The 16,242-nt window shown below is 41.2% G+C and overlaps 2 protein-coding genes across 3 annotated transcripts in view; one reads left to right on the forward strand and one right to left on the reverse strand.

Annotated features, from left to right (window-relative positions):
* Positions 1 to 4,162, forward strand: part of CCDC176 (coiled-coil domain containing 176) — a gene marked incomplete at its 5' end in the record, with an annotated part of 7,805 nt that extends 3,643 nt beyond the window's left edge. Inside the window, 5 exon segments of the mRNA XM_010143662.1 lie at positions 1,331 to 1,396; positions 1,398 to 1,433; positions 2,536 to 2,604; positions 4,055 to 4,095; positions 4,098 to 4,162. Coding sequence (XP_010141964.1) covers positions 1,331 to 1,396; positions 1,398 to 1,433; positions 2,536 to 2,604; positions 4,055 to 4,095; positions 4,098 to 4,162 — 277 coding nt within the window.
* A 1,806-nt stretch (positions 4,163 to 5,968) lies between these two features.
* Positions 5,969 to 16,139, reverse strand: ALDH6A1 (aldehyde dehydrogenase 6 family, member A1). 2 transcript variants are annotated; one of them, XM_010143644.1, is made up of 11 exons: positions 16,078 to 16,139; positions 13,561 to 13,635; positions 12,057 to 12,218; positions 11,423 to 11,501; positions 10,575 to 10,877; positions 9,767 to 9,888; positions 9,337 to 9,526; positions 8,445 to 8,626; positions 6,888 to 7,067; positions 6,612 to 6,710; positions 5,969 to 6,179 (listed from the first exon to the last, which is right to left on the reverse strand). In XM_010143644.1, exons 3-11 carry the CDS (start codon positions 12,168 to 12,170, stop codon positions 6,075 to 6,077), a joined length of 1,374 nt encoding a protein of 457 aa, XP_010141946.1. In that variant the 5' UTR covers positions 12,171 to 12,218; positions 13,561 to 13,635; positions 16,078 to 16,139; the 3' UTR covers positions 5,969 to 6,074. The 2 variants fall into 2 exon arrangements, with proteins under 2 accessions (XP_010141946.1, XP_010141953.1); XM_010143651.1 differs by lacking the exon at positions 16,078 to 16,139 and adding an exon at positions 14,002 to 14,040.
* Between the last annotated feature and the right edge of the window lie 103 nt (positions 16,140 to 16,242).

Raw genomic sequence — 16,242 nt, forward strand, 5'->3', positions numbered from 1 at the left:
CGTGGACACACTGTGTCTGACCCTTCAGCCGAGACCTGTCTGGCCTGGGAGACCCCACCGGAGGCACCTGCCACCCCCAGCACAGCTCTCAACCTCACAAGGGCACGCAAGCTCCTTCCCCACGACAAGGGGGTGCCCGTGAAAGAGTCGCTGCTCTACCTCCGGACATCACGGACCCGGGCACGGGGCGGCCGGGGCTGCCAAGGACGGGAGTCCTGGAGGGTTCTTCTGACATCACTCTTCCGCTTTTTACGCATTCCAGTGCTAACTACACCTAATAATTGCAGTTCAGATGCTGACAGCTCTTTACTATGTTGCTGATAATTCTAACAGCAACATCCAGTAGATGGCAAATCCAGTCTTTTTTCAGCTGTTCTTTCACGTCAGAAGTCCCTGCTTTGCATTGTGCTTTCAAGACTGTTCCATAATAATCTTAATAATAATTAAGCCATTACATGAAACAGACACTGACACTTCAAAAACAAGATCAGATGCACCGCTGTACTGATTGAGAGGAATACATTTTATAGTTAATAAAACTAAATCTCAGATTTATAAGTGGAAGTATCTCAGAATTTGTATTAGGTTGCAGCTTAATTTTAATTAGGGCTACAGATGCTGCAGTGGCCAGGATTACAGGACTCTAAGCTCTTGCTAGAAGTCTGTGCCTACAAACTGCAGCAGTGTCCAGGCACTTCGATTTTAAGCCATAGAGTTAAGATCCCCCATAGCTGAAGCTTGCATACATCCTTCGTGACAGATAAAATTATCCTGCTCCCAAATACAGTGTTTGTTTAGTATGCATTGGCTAGCGAATAACTCGACAACACACTACCAGTCAGAATGCTTTTTACAGTTCAGGTTATCTTATCTCAAAAATAGCAGAAACACTTCATGAAAATTCAGAGGTGAAAATAGTTACCGAGATCTACGGAAGCTTTTCCTTGGAGCAGGAGGAGACTGGAATGGAGAACTGAAACTGGTTTTACATATCGACCCTTTAATGTGCGAACGGGAGAAAGGAAGGGCAGGACGATGTTCTTGAAACTAATACATGTTAGTACTCACCTCCCCCTCCTGGTATTTATATCCACTACATGTGTAACAGAAATTATTGATTTTGTTCTACTTCGTTTAGAGAGATACCGATTTAGAAGTTGTCAGCACTATGTGCTCAGATTTATTTTTTTTAATTTACTTGCTATGTATAGCTGTGCAAGAGCAATACAGAACTAGAATTTAAAATCTGTTTTACTCATACAGAATGATGAGATATGAGAGATATGCCTTTTGAAATTTTCTTCTAATGATTTTTTTCTGTGTTTTTCAGGGAAAAAATCTAGTTTGAAAAAGTGGGTATCAGTGAGTTGACGTGGGAACAAAAAGAACATTACGTAATTGCTTTTTGCCAAAATGAAAGGCACAAACACACAGTGATATTCTGTTTTCTGTAAGTGAACGTTGAACTTTCCTTGTTACAGGAGCTGGGCTGATAACTCCAGGTCAGGGGATCCCAGGAAACTGAATCTAACATAAGAATCTAGCTAATTATGAGGCTTGGTGTGAGATAATTACCTTTTTGAAAAAATACGATTTGATCTTTTGAAAAAGTTGATAGACTATTTACTAAGTTTGGACGTGCACTAGACTATAATGTTAAATATTTGTGTGTTACAGCAAAAGAAAAGCAAGTGGTAGTAAATTTTGGTAGTGCCAAGGAAGAGATAAGTGAAGAGAATTAACTTTGATCAGTGCAGTGGGATTAATTTGGTGCAGTCACTAATACCTATCCATCTTTACCAAACAAGTAAATAAAGTATACTGTCACAGTAGCACTCCTCATGTGCATTTCCTTTTAATAAAGAGTACTGTAAAGCAATCTGCCCAGTACTAAAAATTATAAATATCCAAACCTAGATTATTAAAAGTGTCCTTACTCCATGACTCATTGCTGTCCGCATAAGACATTTGGGAGTATGACTTTGCAATACCGAAAGTATGACTCACACTGGAAATTCAAAATTCAAACAGCATTAGATACTGGGAACTGCGGTGTAAGAAGGCACAAATTCTGTTAAGCAAATTTTGTTAAGGTTATTACAATGGAAGTAAGAAATGTCAAATTAAATGATTTGTCCTTCGGCTTTTATGGTTCCAATTTACGCATAGTTTTAACTCCTTCTATCAGGATTCACCATCATACAAGAGCACACATAAAGCTGTAGAGTATGAAAGCTTGAGGAATGGAATACAAACAGTTCACTTTTAAGTTGACTTACCATTAAACCCAGTTTTAAAAAACTTGTTTGTCCTCATTCTTTTAATTGTAATAATTTTTCCACAAAATACAGAATTCCATCGTGAACTGAACCTGTATCCCGCGTGATCATGTCATTCACAGTGCCGATTGTGGACAGTGTGCTGCGATAGCTCAGGTGCCGTCATTTCTTGCTTGCTGCTCCTTTCAGAACAAGTTTGGCTGAGCATAAATCACCATTAGATGAGGATTACTTTGTTCTTGTGTCTTCCTCACAGGAAATACATGAGAGGTTTGGCTACTTCAGCTCCAGCTCCCGATGATTTTAAACAAGAAAGCGAAATCGGGTAATATACTAAATTATTCCATCCTATCTAACATGTCCTCACTCCTGGTTATATATAAATGGATGCCAATTCCCTCTGTCATCCCTCCCACTTGACTTTGGTTTGTATTAGTGGGTCTACACACAATATGTCACAAGAGTGAGGAATTTTTTATTTTGAAATTTCTGATCATGTTGACCTTTTAACAGCAGATATTTAGACTCAGCTCTTACGAAAAATAATTATCTCGTAGCCCCTTAAAGCTTCCTCTTACTGAAAAGCAACTTTATTAATAATTTTTGGAGGATTCTCTTGTGAAAGGCCATGATTATGCAAGCAGATACATTTTCAGCTAGCACAGCAAGTATTAATTAAAAGGCAAAATCTATTAAACTGATACTGTGTTTAGTATAGAATCTCTTAGAGAGAGTGGAGCAGGATGAAGATTCATATGACCGATTTTCACAGACTCAGATATGACTATAGCTTGTAACCCACCAAGGCAAGCAGGAGGACTAAGTAGAGAGGTGTTCTGGCATGCCATCACGTGAAACATCAGGCAGTCAAGCACGCAAAACAAAATGTAATAGTCAGATATCAAATGACCAGACAAAGTTCATAAGCAGAAGCCCTGGAGAGATTTATACGAAAAGGTGACACCTCGTTTGGAGAGGCAAGCCACCACTTCCAGAAATGGAAGTGAGTTGTAGCCTTTTTTTGCACAGAGAGAGTACAAAAACAGAAGAGGAAGTTACAAAGTCCAATTCTTGGACTTGAGACTTTCAAATGACTTTGACAATCTACACTGCAGTGCCTGCTATTCAAGAAAAAATTTTTAACACGAGACAAAAGGCTGACTATAGAATTGTATTTTAACAGTCTAAAGAAATTTATTTTGAGATACTTCATACTTCGATTATACTTTTTTATAATACATGATGTATTCTCTAGATTGATTTTTTTACAGTGTATGTTGAAATAAAAAGAATAAACATGGGTGGAAAGCAGTAATAGTGAGATGAGGCAGATACATCATCAGTCAGCATCTGCAGCTTGATCTAAAAAGACATTTCAGTAACTAAAAAAGGCAGATACAAGATTTCTATTTCTGCTACAATAATTTAAAACCAGCTGTTTAAAAAATGCTGTTGGAAATGCAAATAAACAGAAAAGATGTTTGCACACTAAAAAGATTACACAAGCATCTAGAACAGGCCTGGGGAAAGTGCAGGGATACTCCTGCGATTTTGCAGGGACCAGGCAAGACTGCTTTTGTTACAGAAGCTGGATTTTAGAATTTTAGGCATAATCGTTTTTAATAGGGCAACAGAAAAGTCAGAATGGCAATACTGATTAGGAGGAAAACTAGGGTGTTCATTAATGAAGCTATCCATTAGTACTCCTTTCCCAGGCCCATGAAAGAATGACAATGTCTTAATGGGGATTCACCTAGAGTACTTTACCTTTGCAGCAGAGAAAACGCTTCTCCTAACTCAATATTCATTACACAGCAGGCTTATCAGATTCATCATCTTCTCCAGTAATACTTCTGCCTATTCAGATGGTACCACCAGAGTAAGGCAGCTGTACACTTTGCATGAAAACAGCCACAACAACAAACAACTCATCTGCACTTTTCTTTTTGCAAGTTATCTTGTGCACAAAGCTGTGAATTCTAAATTCCCTGTCTGGTGCACTGCTGCTTTGACTATGTGTTTGAAATCCATCTGAGATAGAGTTATTTTCCTCCTTCTTAAAGATTTTATTCTTTCCCAAGCCAGGAGCTCTGGTGACCCTCTACAAAGAATTGGGATTTGGACTAGTGGTTAGAAGTCTGCATGTATGTGTTCTGTAATTTGATATTTTTTCATTTTGTAATAAAGTCATTTGCACGAAGCTTAAGAGTTTTTGCGATAAAATGATGTGTATGGAAACAGAAATAAGGCATTCCTTTAAACACTGCAAGAGGAAATTGGTAGAGACGTCCTTGAAATACTGTATACATGGGTTACAGGAGTCACAAACCAGCCTCTGTGAAGACGTGAGTAAAGTCAACATCATACCTGTATAATGCCTTACCAAGGAACAGTCGTATTCTGCATGTTTTTAATTCATAATCACATTGCAAGGTGAGAATTTCCCTCTAGGGTACAGCAGAGGTAAAAATCAATACAAACATTAGTGAACGCACAGCAATTGCACTAATACGTAACTGTCAGTTACGATACATCTTTACCAGATGGCAGGATACAAAGAATTTACATTCAGATTGTTAACTAGAACAAGTAATGGTTACAATCAGTAGAATAATATTATTTTCCATGGGTGCTTGAATGAATGCAGATCCAGCATGCCTGTGTCTTCTTCCAGGAACCAAGAAAAAAAATATCAGCTCTCCAGCTCCAAAGGCACAGATTCTCACAGAGGGTATACCAAGTCTTATCTTTCTCTAGTAATGGGACCTGCCGTCCCCAGAGAACATGACTGCGTTTGAGCAAATGTGACAAGTGTCAGTGAACACAAGAAATACAGCTATAGTCAGGAAAAGAAACCAAAGCACAGGCCTGGCTGCTTTGTAATTAGAAAATGTGTTCTTTCTTCCTAGTAACCTGTCTACTTACTCTCCCTTCCACCAATTCCCACATGATGTTGTGACACAAAGATACATGTGCTTACATTTCTGCTTCCAGGGTTTCAGTATGTTATGCACATACACACCTGTATGCACATATTTGTTAGCACAGTAAAAAGGCACCAAATAACTTCCAGGTATAACAGAATTGACAGCAAGCTGGAGAATACAAGCCACATGCACAAGTTCTCAAGCTGTCAGAGGCACGGTGAAGGTCACTGCACCATACAGGAATTTCTTTCAGACTCAGTCAAGCAATCAAATATGCCTTCCTGAAAAATCCTTCGAAAGCTATTTCTGAAGTGTTTTGGAAACTGCTCAACAGGTGAAAAACTGACATTTTCAACTCCCACACTTGCTGTCTTTATTGTATGTAAAGTCACTTCTGTGAGACACTCACAGTCCTAGTTTATATCACTCAAAATGAGTACTCATCTTTGAGAAAGGTGAACTCAAAATCTTAACATGCAAGATAAAGAGGTAAAGAAAACTGCTACAAGATATAGCCAGGAATGAGTCACCAAGGCTAAAGATCTGAAGTGGAAACCACAGCAATGTTCAAGTCTGGAAAGAAACAAAAATTTAAGACCAATCTTATTGCCTTTTCAATTAGATAAAGTTGTTTCATCTGTGATAGGTTGTAGGAAAATAAAATTGTGTTCAGCTAGTCAAAAAACACTGACAGCAACAGAAAACTCAGACTCTGTGTTACATGAGCTAGCCCGATCTGCAAAGACAGAGGTCCTTGGAAATTGGAGCTTTCTTTTAATCCCTAAGGAAGTTATGAGAGTCAGGACAAAGCTGGGAAGTGCAGCAAGGAAGGAGAAGAGCACTAGGAACAGCATCTGCAAGGGCTGATTTAGTTTCCCATAGTTGGCATAACCACAGCAGGTTTGGTAACGGTAGCATCTTCCTCCTTCCATTGAGAAATGACAGTTTTCAGCTGTGTGTAGAACTGCACTCCCTGGAAGACAGGAGAGACATACAGATCAGAAGTTTGGCCTTATTAATTCTTCAGGTCTGCAACAGTGGTATATCAAAGATTTTATCTACACAGGGTTGAGTTTTCCTCTGTGGGAACAATTCCTGTCAGCCTGTTCCTTTTTACCAGTTCCCCAAAGATTCTGGTTCTGAGAGAAAGCTTGCTACTTAGTTCTTGCTCCCTTCTTAAATCTCCTAAAAAAGACCTTTTTTTATATTTAAGGAAGAAAAAAAAAGGGGTTGGTATTATAACATGCATTATGGTGGCTGTGATCATCGGCTGTTTTTCAGTTTCCTGGTTGAGATGGCTTCAAAGTTTCCTTACTAATGAGATCTGATGACCATCGCCCATTGCCATTTATAATGTGATTTATCAGAATTTAACCCAACGGAATACTCTGAATCAGTAAGCTACCTGCTTGCCATAGAAATTGGTGTCCCCTCTGAAAGAAGCACGAGAGCCGGTGAAAGAGAACATGGGCAGAGGTACTGGGATTGGAACATTGATACCCACCTAAACAAAAGAAAAGCTTCCATATTAATCATGAGAAGTAGCAGAGCACTCTGCAAAAGCTACTGTGTTTTGTTTCCTTAAATCTGTTCACTTACTCAGTGATTAGCCGCTACAGCTGGATGGCTAACCACTGTAAATGGTGAAGCACTAATAGCAATAATTCTAGCTTGAACATACCTGCCCCACATCCACTAAATGAGAATACTTCCGAGCTGTGGCTCCATTGGTAGTGAAGATTGCAGTTCCATTTCCATAGGGGTTATTGTTCACCACCTCAATGGCATCATCCAACGTATCTGCTTCCAGAACCACTAAGACGGGCCCAAAGATTTCCTCCTTGTAGCAAGTCATGTTTGGCTGCCAAGATGAACAGCAGAAGAAGCAGCTTGTATATAGGACATAACAAACACCCGTGCTGCTAATGCTCATGATACTCCTAGGATCACACCTCATATTGCATTGCCAAAGGCCATCCTTCAGTCCTCCTTGGCTTTTCACCGTTTCCCATGACCTGCCATCTATCTAATCTAGCCCACCAAAGAAGGTACCACTTTTCATCTCCAGAGCGCTTTCTGCTTTTACTGCCTCCCTGTGATCAAGGCTGATTAAGACCTGTGATCAACGCTGATTAAGGATTAATTCAGGATACTTCAGTTCTTGTTGATAAAGTGACTGGAACCTACTATCCTTTTCAACTCAGTGTCTGGGATTTATGTCTGATAATTAGCAACATCTGATAAATACAGAAACACCAGTTAGAGAGTGCTTTAATCACTAACAGCTAATACAACAAACTACAAAATGTTCATTTGACAAGTTTTATGTCGCTTAACATTACAAGAAAGCTGAGAATCACGAAATCTCAGTGAAACTTTTACTTTTGAATACCTAACAACATTTATAATACATCACAGGAAATGAAGTATTTTAAGATGTTTAATGAAAATAATGTAAGAACATTCTGAGATAGATTAAAAGCCTGAATTACATAATAGCATAAAAGCAATAAAGTCCTAAGAATACAGAGTACAATAGCAGAATTATCAAGATTGGAATCCTATCATGGCATCACTTACGAAAAGGTGCTCAAGGAATACTTAAATATAAGGAAATTGTACCATCTAACGGCATAAACATGAAAGAATTAATGTAGGTATGAAAACTCATGTGGCTGTGTACCTGGTAGTCCTTCTGTTGCACACCATATTGAGAGGCTAATTCAACAAAGTTGTGAATATATTCAGTAACAAAGGGATTTTGTACCTTATCTGATATTATTCTGGTCAAGATTTCCACATATATTTAACTTTTGTTTCTGCGAGTCCTTAAATTGCAAACTGCAGGAATGTATAACAGAGGAAGGAAGATTGCAAGTCTGTCTGCTCATCATACTCTCCCTTCGGCATCTGCTGCTGGCCACTGTTACAGATCGTAGACCAAGCTCGATGGACATTTAGTTTAACATAGTACAAACGGCCCTTATCTTCTTTTAATTGGCTGTAATCCATTCAAGTTAAGGTCGTTAACCTCATTCAGAGTATGTTGCACTACTGCAAATTCTTTTATCATCTCCACAACAGCATTACAATAAGCACTTCATTGGAATTTGCAAGGGAAGGCTAAACCATTTTTGGGCTTTCTACTGGTGATTATTGATACTGACTTACTCGGGTAACCCATTTTGCAAATGACCCTGCAATATGCACTATCAAGCACTGGTTTTGGTCGTCTTACCTTGACATTGGCAAGGATCGTTGGCCCAACAAAATTGCCATTTTCATAACCCTTCACTTTGATATTACGTCCGTCCAGAAGAAGGCTGGCACCTTCTTTTACTCCTTTCTCAATCAGATGGCAAACCCGTTCCTTAGCTTGGGGACTGATTAGAGGCCCTAGATCTGCTCCAGGCTGGTCTCCTGTGAAGAGGAAGAGATGCCAAGCTTTCAAACCTTACAGCTTCCTCTTCAGAGGCATCATGGAGGTAACTACACTGGCAGGAAAAATTTGAAAATCCTGTTGTTGCTGAGACAGAACAAAGATTTGACATTAACGAACAGAAGCACTAGCCTGCGAGTCTCATAATTCACAAGAATAATCATCAAGAGAACCCGTAAGCGTAATCATGACTTTAGATCACCACGAAGCCAAAATTCCACAACAGATTATTCTCAGACACGAAACTTTTCCCCTTTGCGGGACTTCATTGAACATAAACAAAAGATAATTCTATAGAATTATCAGTCTAGCTTTTCCAAAGTACTTGTTTCCATTCGTCCTTATTATTGCATGCTTAGTACAAATTGGAAGGATCTCTAAGTGAAGTTGCTATATAAACAGTAGGTCTGAGTTAAACTTAGGACATAATCTCAAAGCTCCAGTTAAAATAAGACAGATCCTGTGAACCTTGAATTACCGTCATGCCGCCAAGCCTTCCTAAATATTCCTACCTCCAAGTCCAAGGCTCTATTTCCCAATTCAGACAATCTGCTAGCTCCTATCCCTACACATCAAACTTACGGTGCTAATAGCTCCAAGGGACACACCGTAGTACGGCAGATACACTGACCTAAAAAGCTACAGTTGTACAGAAGTGAAATACCTTGTAAGAAATTATCACGGTCTGTACCTGCATTTACGCGTAGATTTTTGGCTCTGTTCACAAGCTCTGGCAGCCATTTCCGTGCTTCTCCCACTAAAACTGCCGTAGACAGGGCCATGCAGCGCTGGCCAGCTGCTCCAAAAGCAGCTCCAATCAGCTGGTTCAAGGTGTTCTCTTTATTGGCGTCAGGCATCACCACACCATGGTTCTTGGCTCCCTAAAATATAACATACACAGTCTCCCATTATTAAACATCCCAGCCCACTTCTCTAGCTCTCTGGCAGTATCTTCATATAGTAGCTATGATTCTGCTACCAACAGGCTGTCAAGAAGAGCAGCCTTGTCACTTATCAGGAGCAAAACCAGCTTCTGCTGCTGAGTGGTATGGTCTCTATTAACATCCACAGGAATCAGAGGCAGTCTATATCCTAAAGTGTGTTCCATTCAGAGGCATTACCATGTTGGCCTGGACTCTCTTGCCATTCCGTGATCCTCTCTCATAGATGTATTCGCCAGCCTGATTAGATCCCACAAAGCTGATTGCTCTGATATCCGGATGGTCACAAATGAAATTCACAGCTTCAAATAGGAAATAATACATTATAACCGTGGTGCACAAATGCTCTCCTCTGTTTCCATCCCCACAGTGCTAAATCTATGAATCTTACTAAAATTCTTGTCTCTGTGTTTCCTGCATCTAAAGTTCCCTCATTGTCTGCCTATGCATATCTCCACTAATTTCTCAGCACGTGTACTTCTGCCCCTGTCCTCATACTCCTGGCTCTCTGCCCTTCATGCTTTGGGTATCTCCCAAGGTGCCTGAGTGATGCCAAAATGAAGTTAGTGTTGTCTGTTTGTATCCTCATCTTCAGAAGCTACTTGTGTGCTGTAAATACCACGTTAAGAGCTAGAATATTGCATCCACTGCATATTTGGCGAGACATTTCATTTTTGTTTAGGCTTCCTTGGGAAACCAAGATGATCTATCTGCTTATTTCAGCTGGACTTTAGGTTGTTAAATAGAATTTGAGCACTTACATGTATTGGGAATTCTGACCCCAGCCCCCAAAATTTTGTCCACCGTATGTCCTGAAAGATTTGGTGCAAGATGGCAGAAAATCTCCCAGTCACTTCCCTCATCTCCATCAGGAGGACTGAAGCAAAACTATCTAACAGCAAGAGTACCACTCTGCAAATGGTACCTCCAAATGGAACATACACCACAACACTTACACACTCTAGCCATCTCCAAGAAGGCCTGTTACCTTCATGTTGTCCATGGATGATATTCAGTGTCCCATCTGGGGCACCTGCATCCTGAAACAGCTTGGCAAGGAACATGAGTGCTCCTGGTACACGCTCAGATGGTTTCATCAAGAAGGTGTTTCCACAAACCATAGCCATGGGGAACATCCAAAGAGGAATCATGGCTGGGAAGTTGAACGGTGCAATTCCAGCACACACGCCCAGAGGCAGACGGTAGGTATAAGTGTCCATGTCTTTAGTGATGCACGGCATGGTCTCTCCCAGTATGAGGGATGTCACACTGCAAGCATGTTCAACCACCTCTGCAGCAGAAAGGGCAATAGGCCACTGGATAATCTGTTAACAATCAGTCCCCAAATTCCCTTCTCACCACTGCCTTGACCCAAGTCTTTCTTCCAGCCTCTTCTCCCACAATTTAAAACTCACTGTGCTTCAGAAAATCTCTTTGCTCTGCTAAGCACTGTGAGCTCTCTGTGCATGGACTCTCTCTTGTAACAGAAGCACAGACACAGCAGCCCCAGTAAAAGCAGCACAGGTATAGTGTTATTGAACCACCTGGGACTCAACCGTAGACATCTGAGCACAAACTAGGAGTTCTTATCCCGTTATAGCAATTTGTAGTCACTCCTAAGAAAAGAAGGATCTGACAACTTGGAATTGATTTAAGGAAACTCTGTCTAAGGGAATTTTTTGGGTTAGTGTTACAGTTGCCCCTTTTCTTTCAGTAAGAAGCTATGAAGGGAGCAACATGTACAGACTCCCAGAGCAACTAGTTGCTCAGGAGAGCTCCTCCCTTCCTATGGGTTCTCAAAGCCCCTTTTTTTAACAGAAGGAGCCAGCAGCTTACGAAGGCCTCGGAACACATCTCCCTCAGCATCAGCTAAGGTCTTCCCTTGTTCAATAGTGATGAGTTTTGAAATTTCTTTCTGAAAATGGAAAACACAGAGTTTATGAATGTTAGAAAAGGGTGCAAGTATAAGACAGTTTAACAGAGAGCTGAACATCACAATGAAGAGACCAAGCACAAGCTGGAAAAGCCTACACTGACTGATTTGCTCCTTGTAGATAAGAAGCCAATAAGCCACACAAGTGACATTTTAGAAAAAACAACCATGGCTGGCTTGTACTCTAGAGCTTTCAGCTGTCATACGAACAGACATGCTGAAAAAACAATAAAGGAAATCCCAAAACATAGTAACATACTGCTCCCACTTGTCTTTATCAACTGGCACATTCTCCATCAAGGCTGAAAGTTCCTTTCATGGTCTTTTGGTAAAGGGACAAATGCAGAATAATCTTGCCTAAGAAGAATTGCCTTTCTGTCCCCATTTGATGGAGAGTGCTTTGCCACAGTTGGCTCCTCAATCATGGCAACAATACCTTATCAACAACTCTGTAAACCCTGAGTCTCTCAGTTTAATTCCTAAAGTCAGCTGCAACACATTCAGCAAAAGCCATCATACACAGCCACGGTGTCTCACCAGATTGTCTTTGATGAGTTGTTGATAACGCAAGAAGATTTGCTGGCGACTCAAAACAGATGTTTCCGACCAGTTCCAAAAAGCCTTTTTGCAAGAAGCCACAGCTGCCTCCATCTCACTGGCTGTGGCTTTTGGTACACGACTAACCACTTCATTCGTGGCCTGAAGGAAAAATCAAACTGCATCAAAACTCAACTTTTTCCATCTCTCCCTGCCAACCATTCAATGGTCCTTTCACACCATATGCCTAATATCTTTGCTCTACAAGGAGCTATACTTCTGGGGGGAGAGCACAAAAGACTCCTTCCTTGGTATACAGAAAAGGCCTGGGCTACAACTGGAATAATTCTGAAAACCTGCACTCCACGCGTCTCAGATTAGGCACCCAGAAAGCTCTAAATGCAGTGCTGATTTCCAAGTTGGAATTGAAGTAACCTCTATATCTTGAAGCTTTTAGAGAGTAGCAAAGGTTTCTGCAGACAGTGGTTTCTTTTTCCTCTGCACCACCTTCACTCATCCACTGCCCCTCTTGCACAATCGGGCAAGGTTCCTTTGGAAAACACAGCACACAACAGTGCAGTTGGCACTGATGTTAGTTTACTTAGACCACTAGCACAAAGTAAGATTTTTACAAGCAACCATAATTCTACAGTATTTTAACTTTAAAAGCTTGGTTTTGCCAGTTTAACCTCCTTCTAACGCACTCTTAAAAATTAAATCTTCTTTAACATGTCAACAACACCACGTACATCACTAAGAGAGAAACTACTCAAAACAAGAGAAAGAAAATTAAACAAGAATATTGGTTGCCTCATAGAGACCAAGAGCTTCATGAACTTGGCTCTCTTCCATGAAGCAAATCAAAATAGAGCTTTACAGAGAAGGGTTTCATAAACTTCTGTCCAAATGCTTAATAGGGGGGTCAGAATTCTGAGTGCAACCTCATTTCTATTTGTCTTTGGTGGAGGACTCACACTAATTTAAGATTAGTTTGCACTGCATAGCATCCAACTTCTAAATTCATTGTGAATATTGTAAATCACAGACGGAAGCTCTCTGAGAGGAGCTTCAGCTGTCAGGATTTTTTTTACCTTGGTCTAAGAGTGAAATCAGTCACTATCAGGACTTCACATTCAGCTGGCATCGCACCCAGTTGATTTCTCATACAGGGTGAAAGAAACCCTTCAGAAATTTGACATACTGAGCACAGAGACTTTCTATGAGCAAAAAAAAAAAAAGTAAGCGGAGTTTAAGCTTCCTTTATAGGGATCAAGGTTTTACTATACAGGGGAGACAGAGAAGGTCATCTCTTTCCTAAAACTTGTATTTCGTGTGAAAAGGAAATTGAGAAGCAATTACATGTGCTTCACCCATCTTGAGTTCCAACTCTAAAACTTTCTCAAGAAATCTGTATACTTTCCCCTTTTGCCAAATGCTTGAACAGAGGCACAGACCTGTGTCGCACGGTGATTGCTAACATATAAGCAGAGATCATTTCACTTACCGGGTTGTGGATATCAATCCATTCAGAAGCTTTGGACTCAACAAACTTCCCATCAATGAAGAGTTTAGTTGTTGGCTGTGGAGGACAAAACACTGGACAGTCAGTGATCTTTGTCTCAAGGTGCTTAAATACCAGTACGCCTTATTACAGGCAAGTCTGCACCATTTACCACTATGTTGCCCACTAAACAGTCTAGATCCAGTATTTACAACAAGACCTGCTAACTGCTTAGGCTGAAATTTTGCATGCTCTCTGCCCCATTTTTTTCTTACTTTTCACCAAAATGGCCAAAATTCTTTCTAAAAGCAGTTACAGAAAAAATACATTGCTATGCTTATGTTTAGAACTATTTCAATCTACTTAATCACCCAATGTTTACTTGTTAGAAAATTGAAAAAAATGCAATTCATAAATATTCAGCAAAAACAGTTAATAATTCACCTTGTGAGAATTCCATGTACCATTCCATGTAACTACGTGTTTCCTTCAAATCAAGCCACTAAGTAAGGTCATCTCTCCAGCTTATAGCTACCGGCAGAAAATTAGAATTTCCTCACTCCCCACTTGGTCCTGCAACTAAGAGCAAGGAACCTGCATCTGCTGAGTTCACAATGACTGTCCCAGCTAGCAGCACAGAAACCAGAACTTTCCAACTCAGATGCAGAGGAGAGAAAAGGAAAGTCTGGAATAAGAATTTCAGGTAAACATAGCGCAGAAGGAAAAACCAGAGGTAGAAGCTGTAACTATCACTGGTTAGGCCACAAAACTGTATCATGCAGGAAAAAAGATTGGGACTGTATAAATTAAGAAACTGTGAGTTGATATTGGAAAGTGAGAAGTAGGAGAAACCAAGAATCAGTTAATCATGCCACAAAACAACGGCTTGGGGAGAACAGAGAAGAGGAAGGGGAAACGGATCTGGTGTGCGAAGAACAGAAACAGGACACATCAACAGAACTTGGATATAAACCCAAATATATCAGGAAATTTTGTGAAGAAATTAGGATGTGGAACTATGAGAGGGACATGAGGACTGGGATGCTATCCAAGGTGTAATGAGGGGAAAGAGATCAGAGGGAAAATCAGGAATATAAATAGCATTGGCTGGACAAGTAATGACAGTGAAAAGAACAGTGAAAAGTGGATAAGAGTGAAAGAAAATGAACAGCAAGGAGAGTTGGGACAAGCTGACAAAGCTTGGAGATGAGAAAGCTAGGATGAGAAGTGTAAAGTAAGACTCTTAATGGATAAGCAAGACCTACAACTTTGGGAAGCAACACTAGGAGTGAAGTGAAACCAAAAAGTTGCAGATGATTTAGCAGCTGGAATTACATTTGGGAAAGAGAGGCAGAAGCCTGTGCCTACAAAAAAACCACAATACCCTCTAGGACCTGGAAGGAAGCGTAGAAATCCGAGTCCCTTTACTGAGTTTCCTGACTGTCAGAAAAGGTCTTCTAGTGCTGGTCTAAAGAATGACAAACTCTACTGCTACCAGTCACTACATTAGATCAGGTGCCATATATCTGCAGTGGATCTACAAGCTCCACAGCTTTATGACCCACTTCACTGAGAAAGTGGACTTCAGTGCAACGGACTTTATGTTTTTTCAAATTTCTTATAAGGGGTATCCTGAAAATTGCTCATACAAAGGAAAAATATTTTAAGCAAGCCAGGAAACGCTGAATTAAATTGATCACACTTTTTCCATAAGATCATCACCTTTCTTCTATAGAGAATGAGCCTCCAGTGGAAACAAGGACTGTAGTAAAGCAGACTATTTGGAGAATTGTGATGTAGCTATTCAGAACCTGGAGAGTGTAAGCCGTGGATATCAGAAGACAAAAGGCATTGTAACAATGGAAGTTGTTCGATGAGCTCAGTCCACACAGCTTGAAACAATCTTTTTTTTTCCCCACACATTATCATTAGTAATTTTTTTCCCTGATTTTGCTGAAGAGCTATTACAAACGGTAAAAAATATAAAAACTGGAGGAAAAAAATGGCTGGTATATACCTAGCACAATGCATGTTCCTTAAGGACGCTATTAACTGACCTTAGGTTTCAGTATTAACTGATGCATATCGCCCTTAGGTGTACCTGCTGAAGCAGAAAGGGCTTGCTGCAAGAAGTAATGCGAGCTGGCTGCACCACGACCCGCGGGAGGAGCTGCCCAAGACGCACCTCTTAACTCCGGAGTCAAACAAACGTAACACTGAATTTTTTCTCTTCCCTGCTGCTGGGCACGGGGACCCTCCATGCTCCGTGCACGGGCAGTCCCAAATATTTGTTCCAGAAACACGAACCCGGAGCCACGGGAGCCACTCAGCTGAGCGGAGCTGAGCTGGCAGAAACGACCTTACAAAAGACCAAAGGACAGTCCTGGACTGGCTGCGGAAGGCAGCGGTGGCGCCCGGGTCTTTCCCGCACCCTCCCCCAGCCCGTGCCCTCCGGGCGGGGCGCCCCTCAGGCTCCGCCGTTCTCCGCCCACCGGTTCCAATTCGCGGACAAGCACTCACCACCGAGGAGGAGGAGAAGGAGGCGACGTCTGAGGCGATCCAGGGGACACCGGTTATCCGCGGCAGCTGGATGGGACGGGAAGCACAGACCAGCACGGTTCCTCACGGGGTCCCGTCCGCCCTCGGCCCCCTGCGCGGGTCTGGCTAGGACCCACCCCCCTCCCG

Source organism: Buceros rhinoceros, unplaced genomic scaffold (genome assembly GCF_000710305.1).
Source record: "Buceros rhinoceros silvestris isolate BGI_N320 unplaced genomic scaffold, ASM71030v1 scaffold38560, whole genome shotgun sequence".
Lineage (NCBI taxonomy): Eukaryota > Metazoa > Chordata > Aves > Bucerotiformes > Bucerotidae > Buceros > Buceros rhinoceros.

What these genes read in the sequence shown, in the direction of transcription:
- ALDH6A1 (XM_010143644.1), bottom strand. Translation starts at nt 12,170, where the DNA reads ATGGAGGCAGCTGTGGCTTCTTGCAAAAAGGCTTTTTGGAACTGGTCG. An exon ending in AACTCATCAAAGACAATCTG is followed by an intron (nt 11,502 to 12,056) that starts GTGAGACACCGT and finishes TTCCATTTTCAG; the next exon opens with AAAGAAATTTCAAAACTCAT. An exon ending in ATTTAGTGGATGTGGGGCAG is followed by an intron (nt 6,711 to 6,887) that starts GTATGTTCAAGC and finishes TCTTTTGTTTAG; the next exon opens with GTGGGTATCAATGTTCCAAT.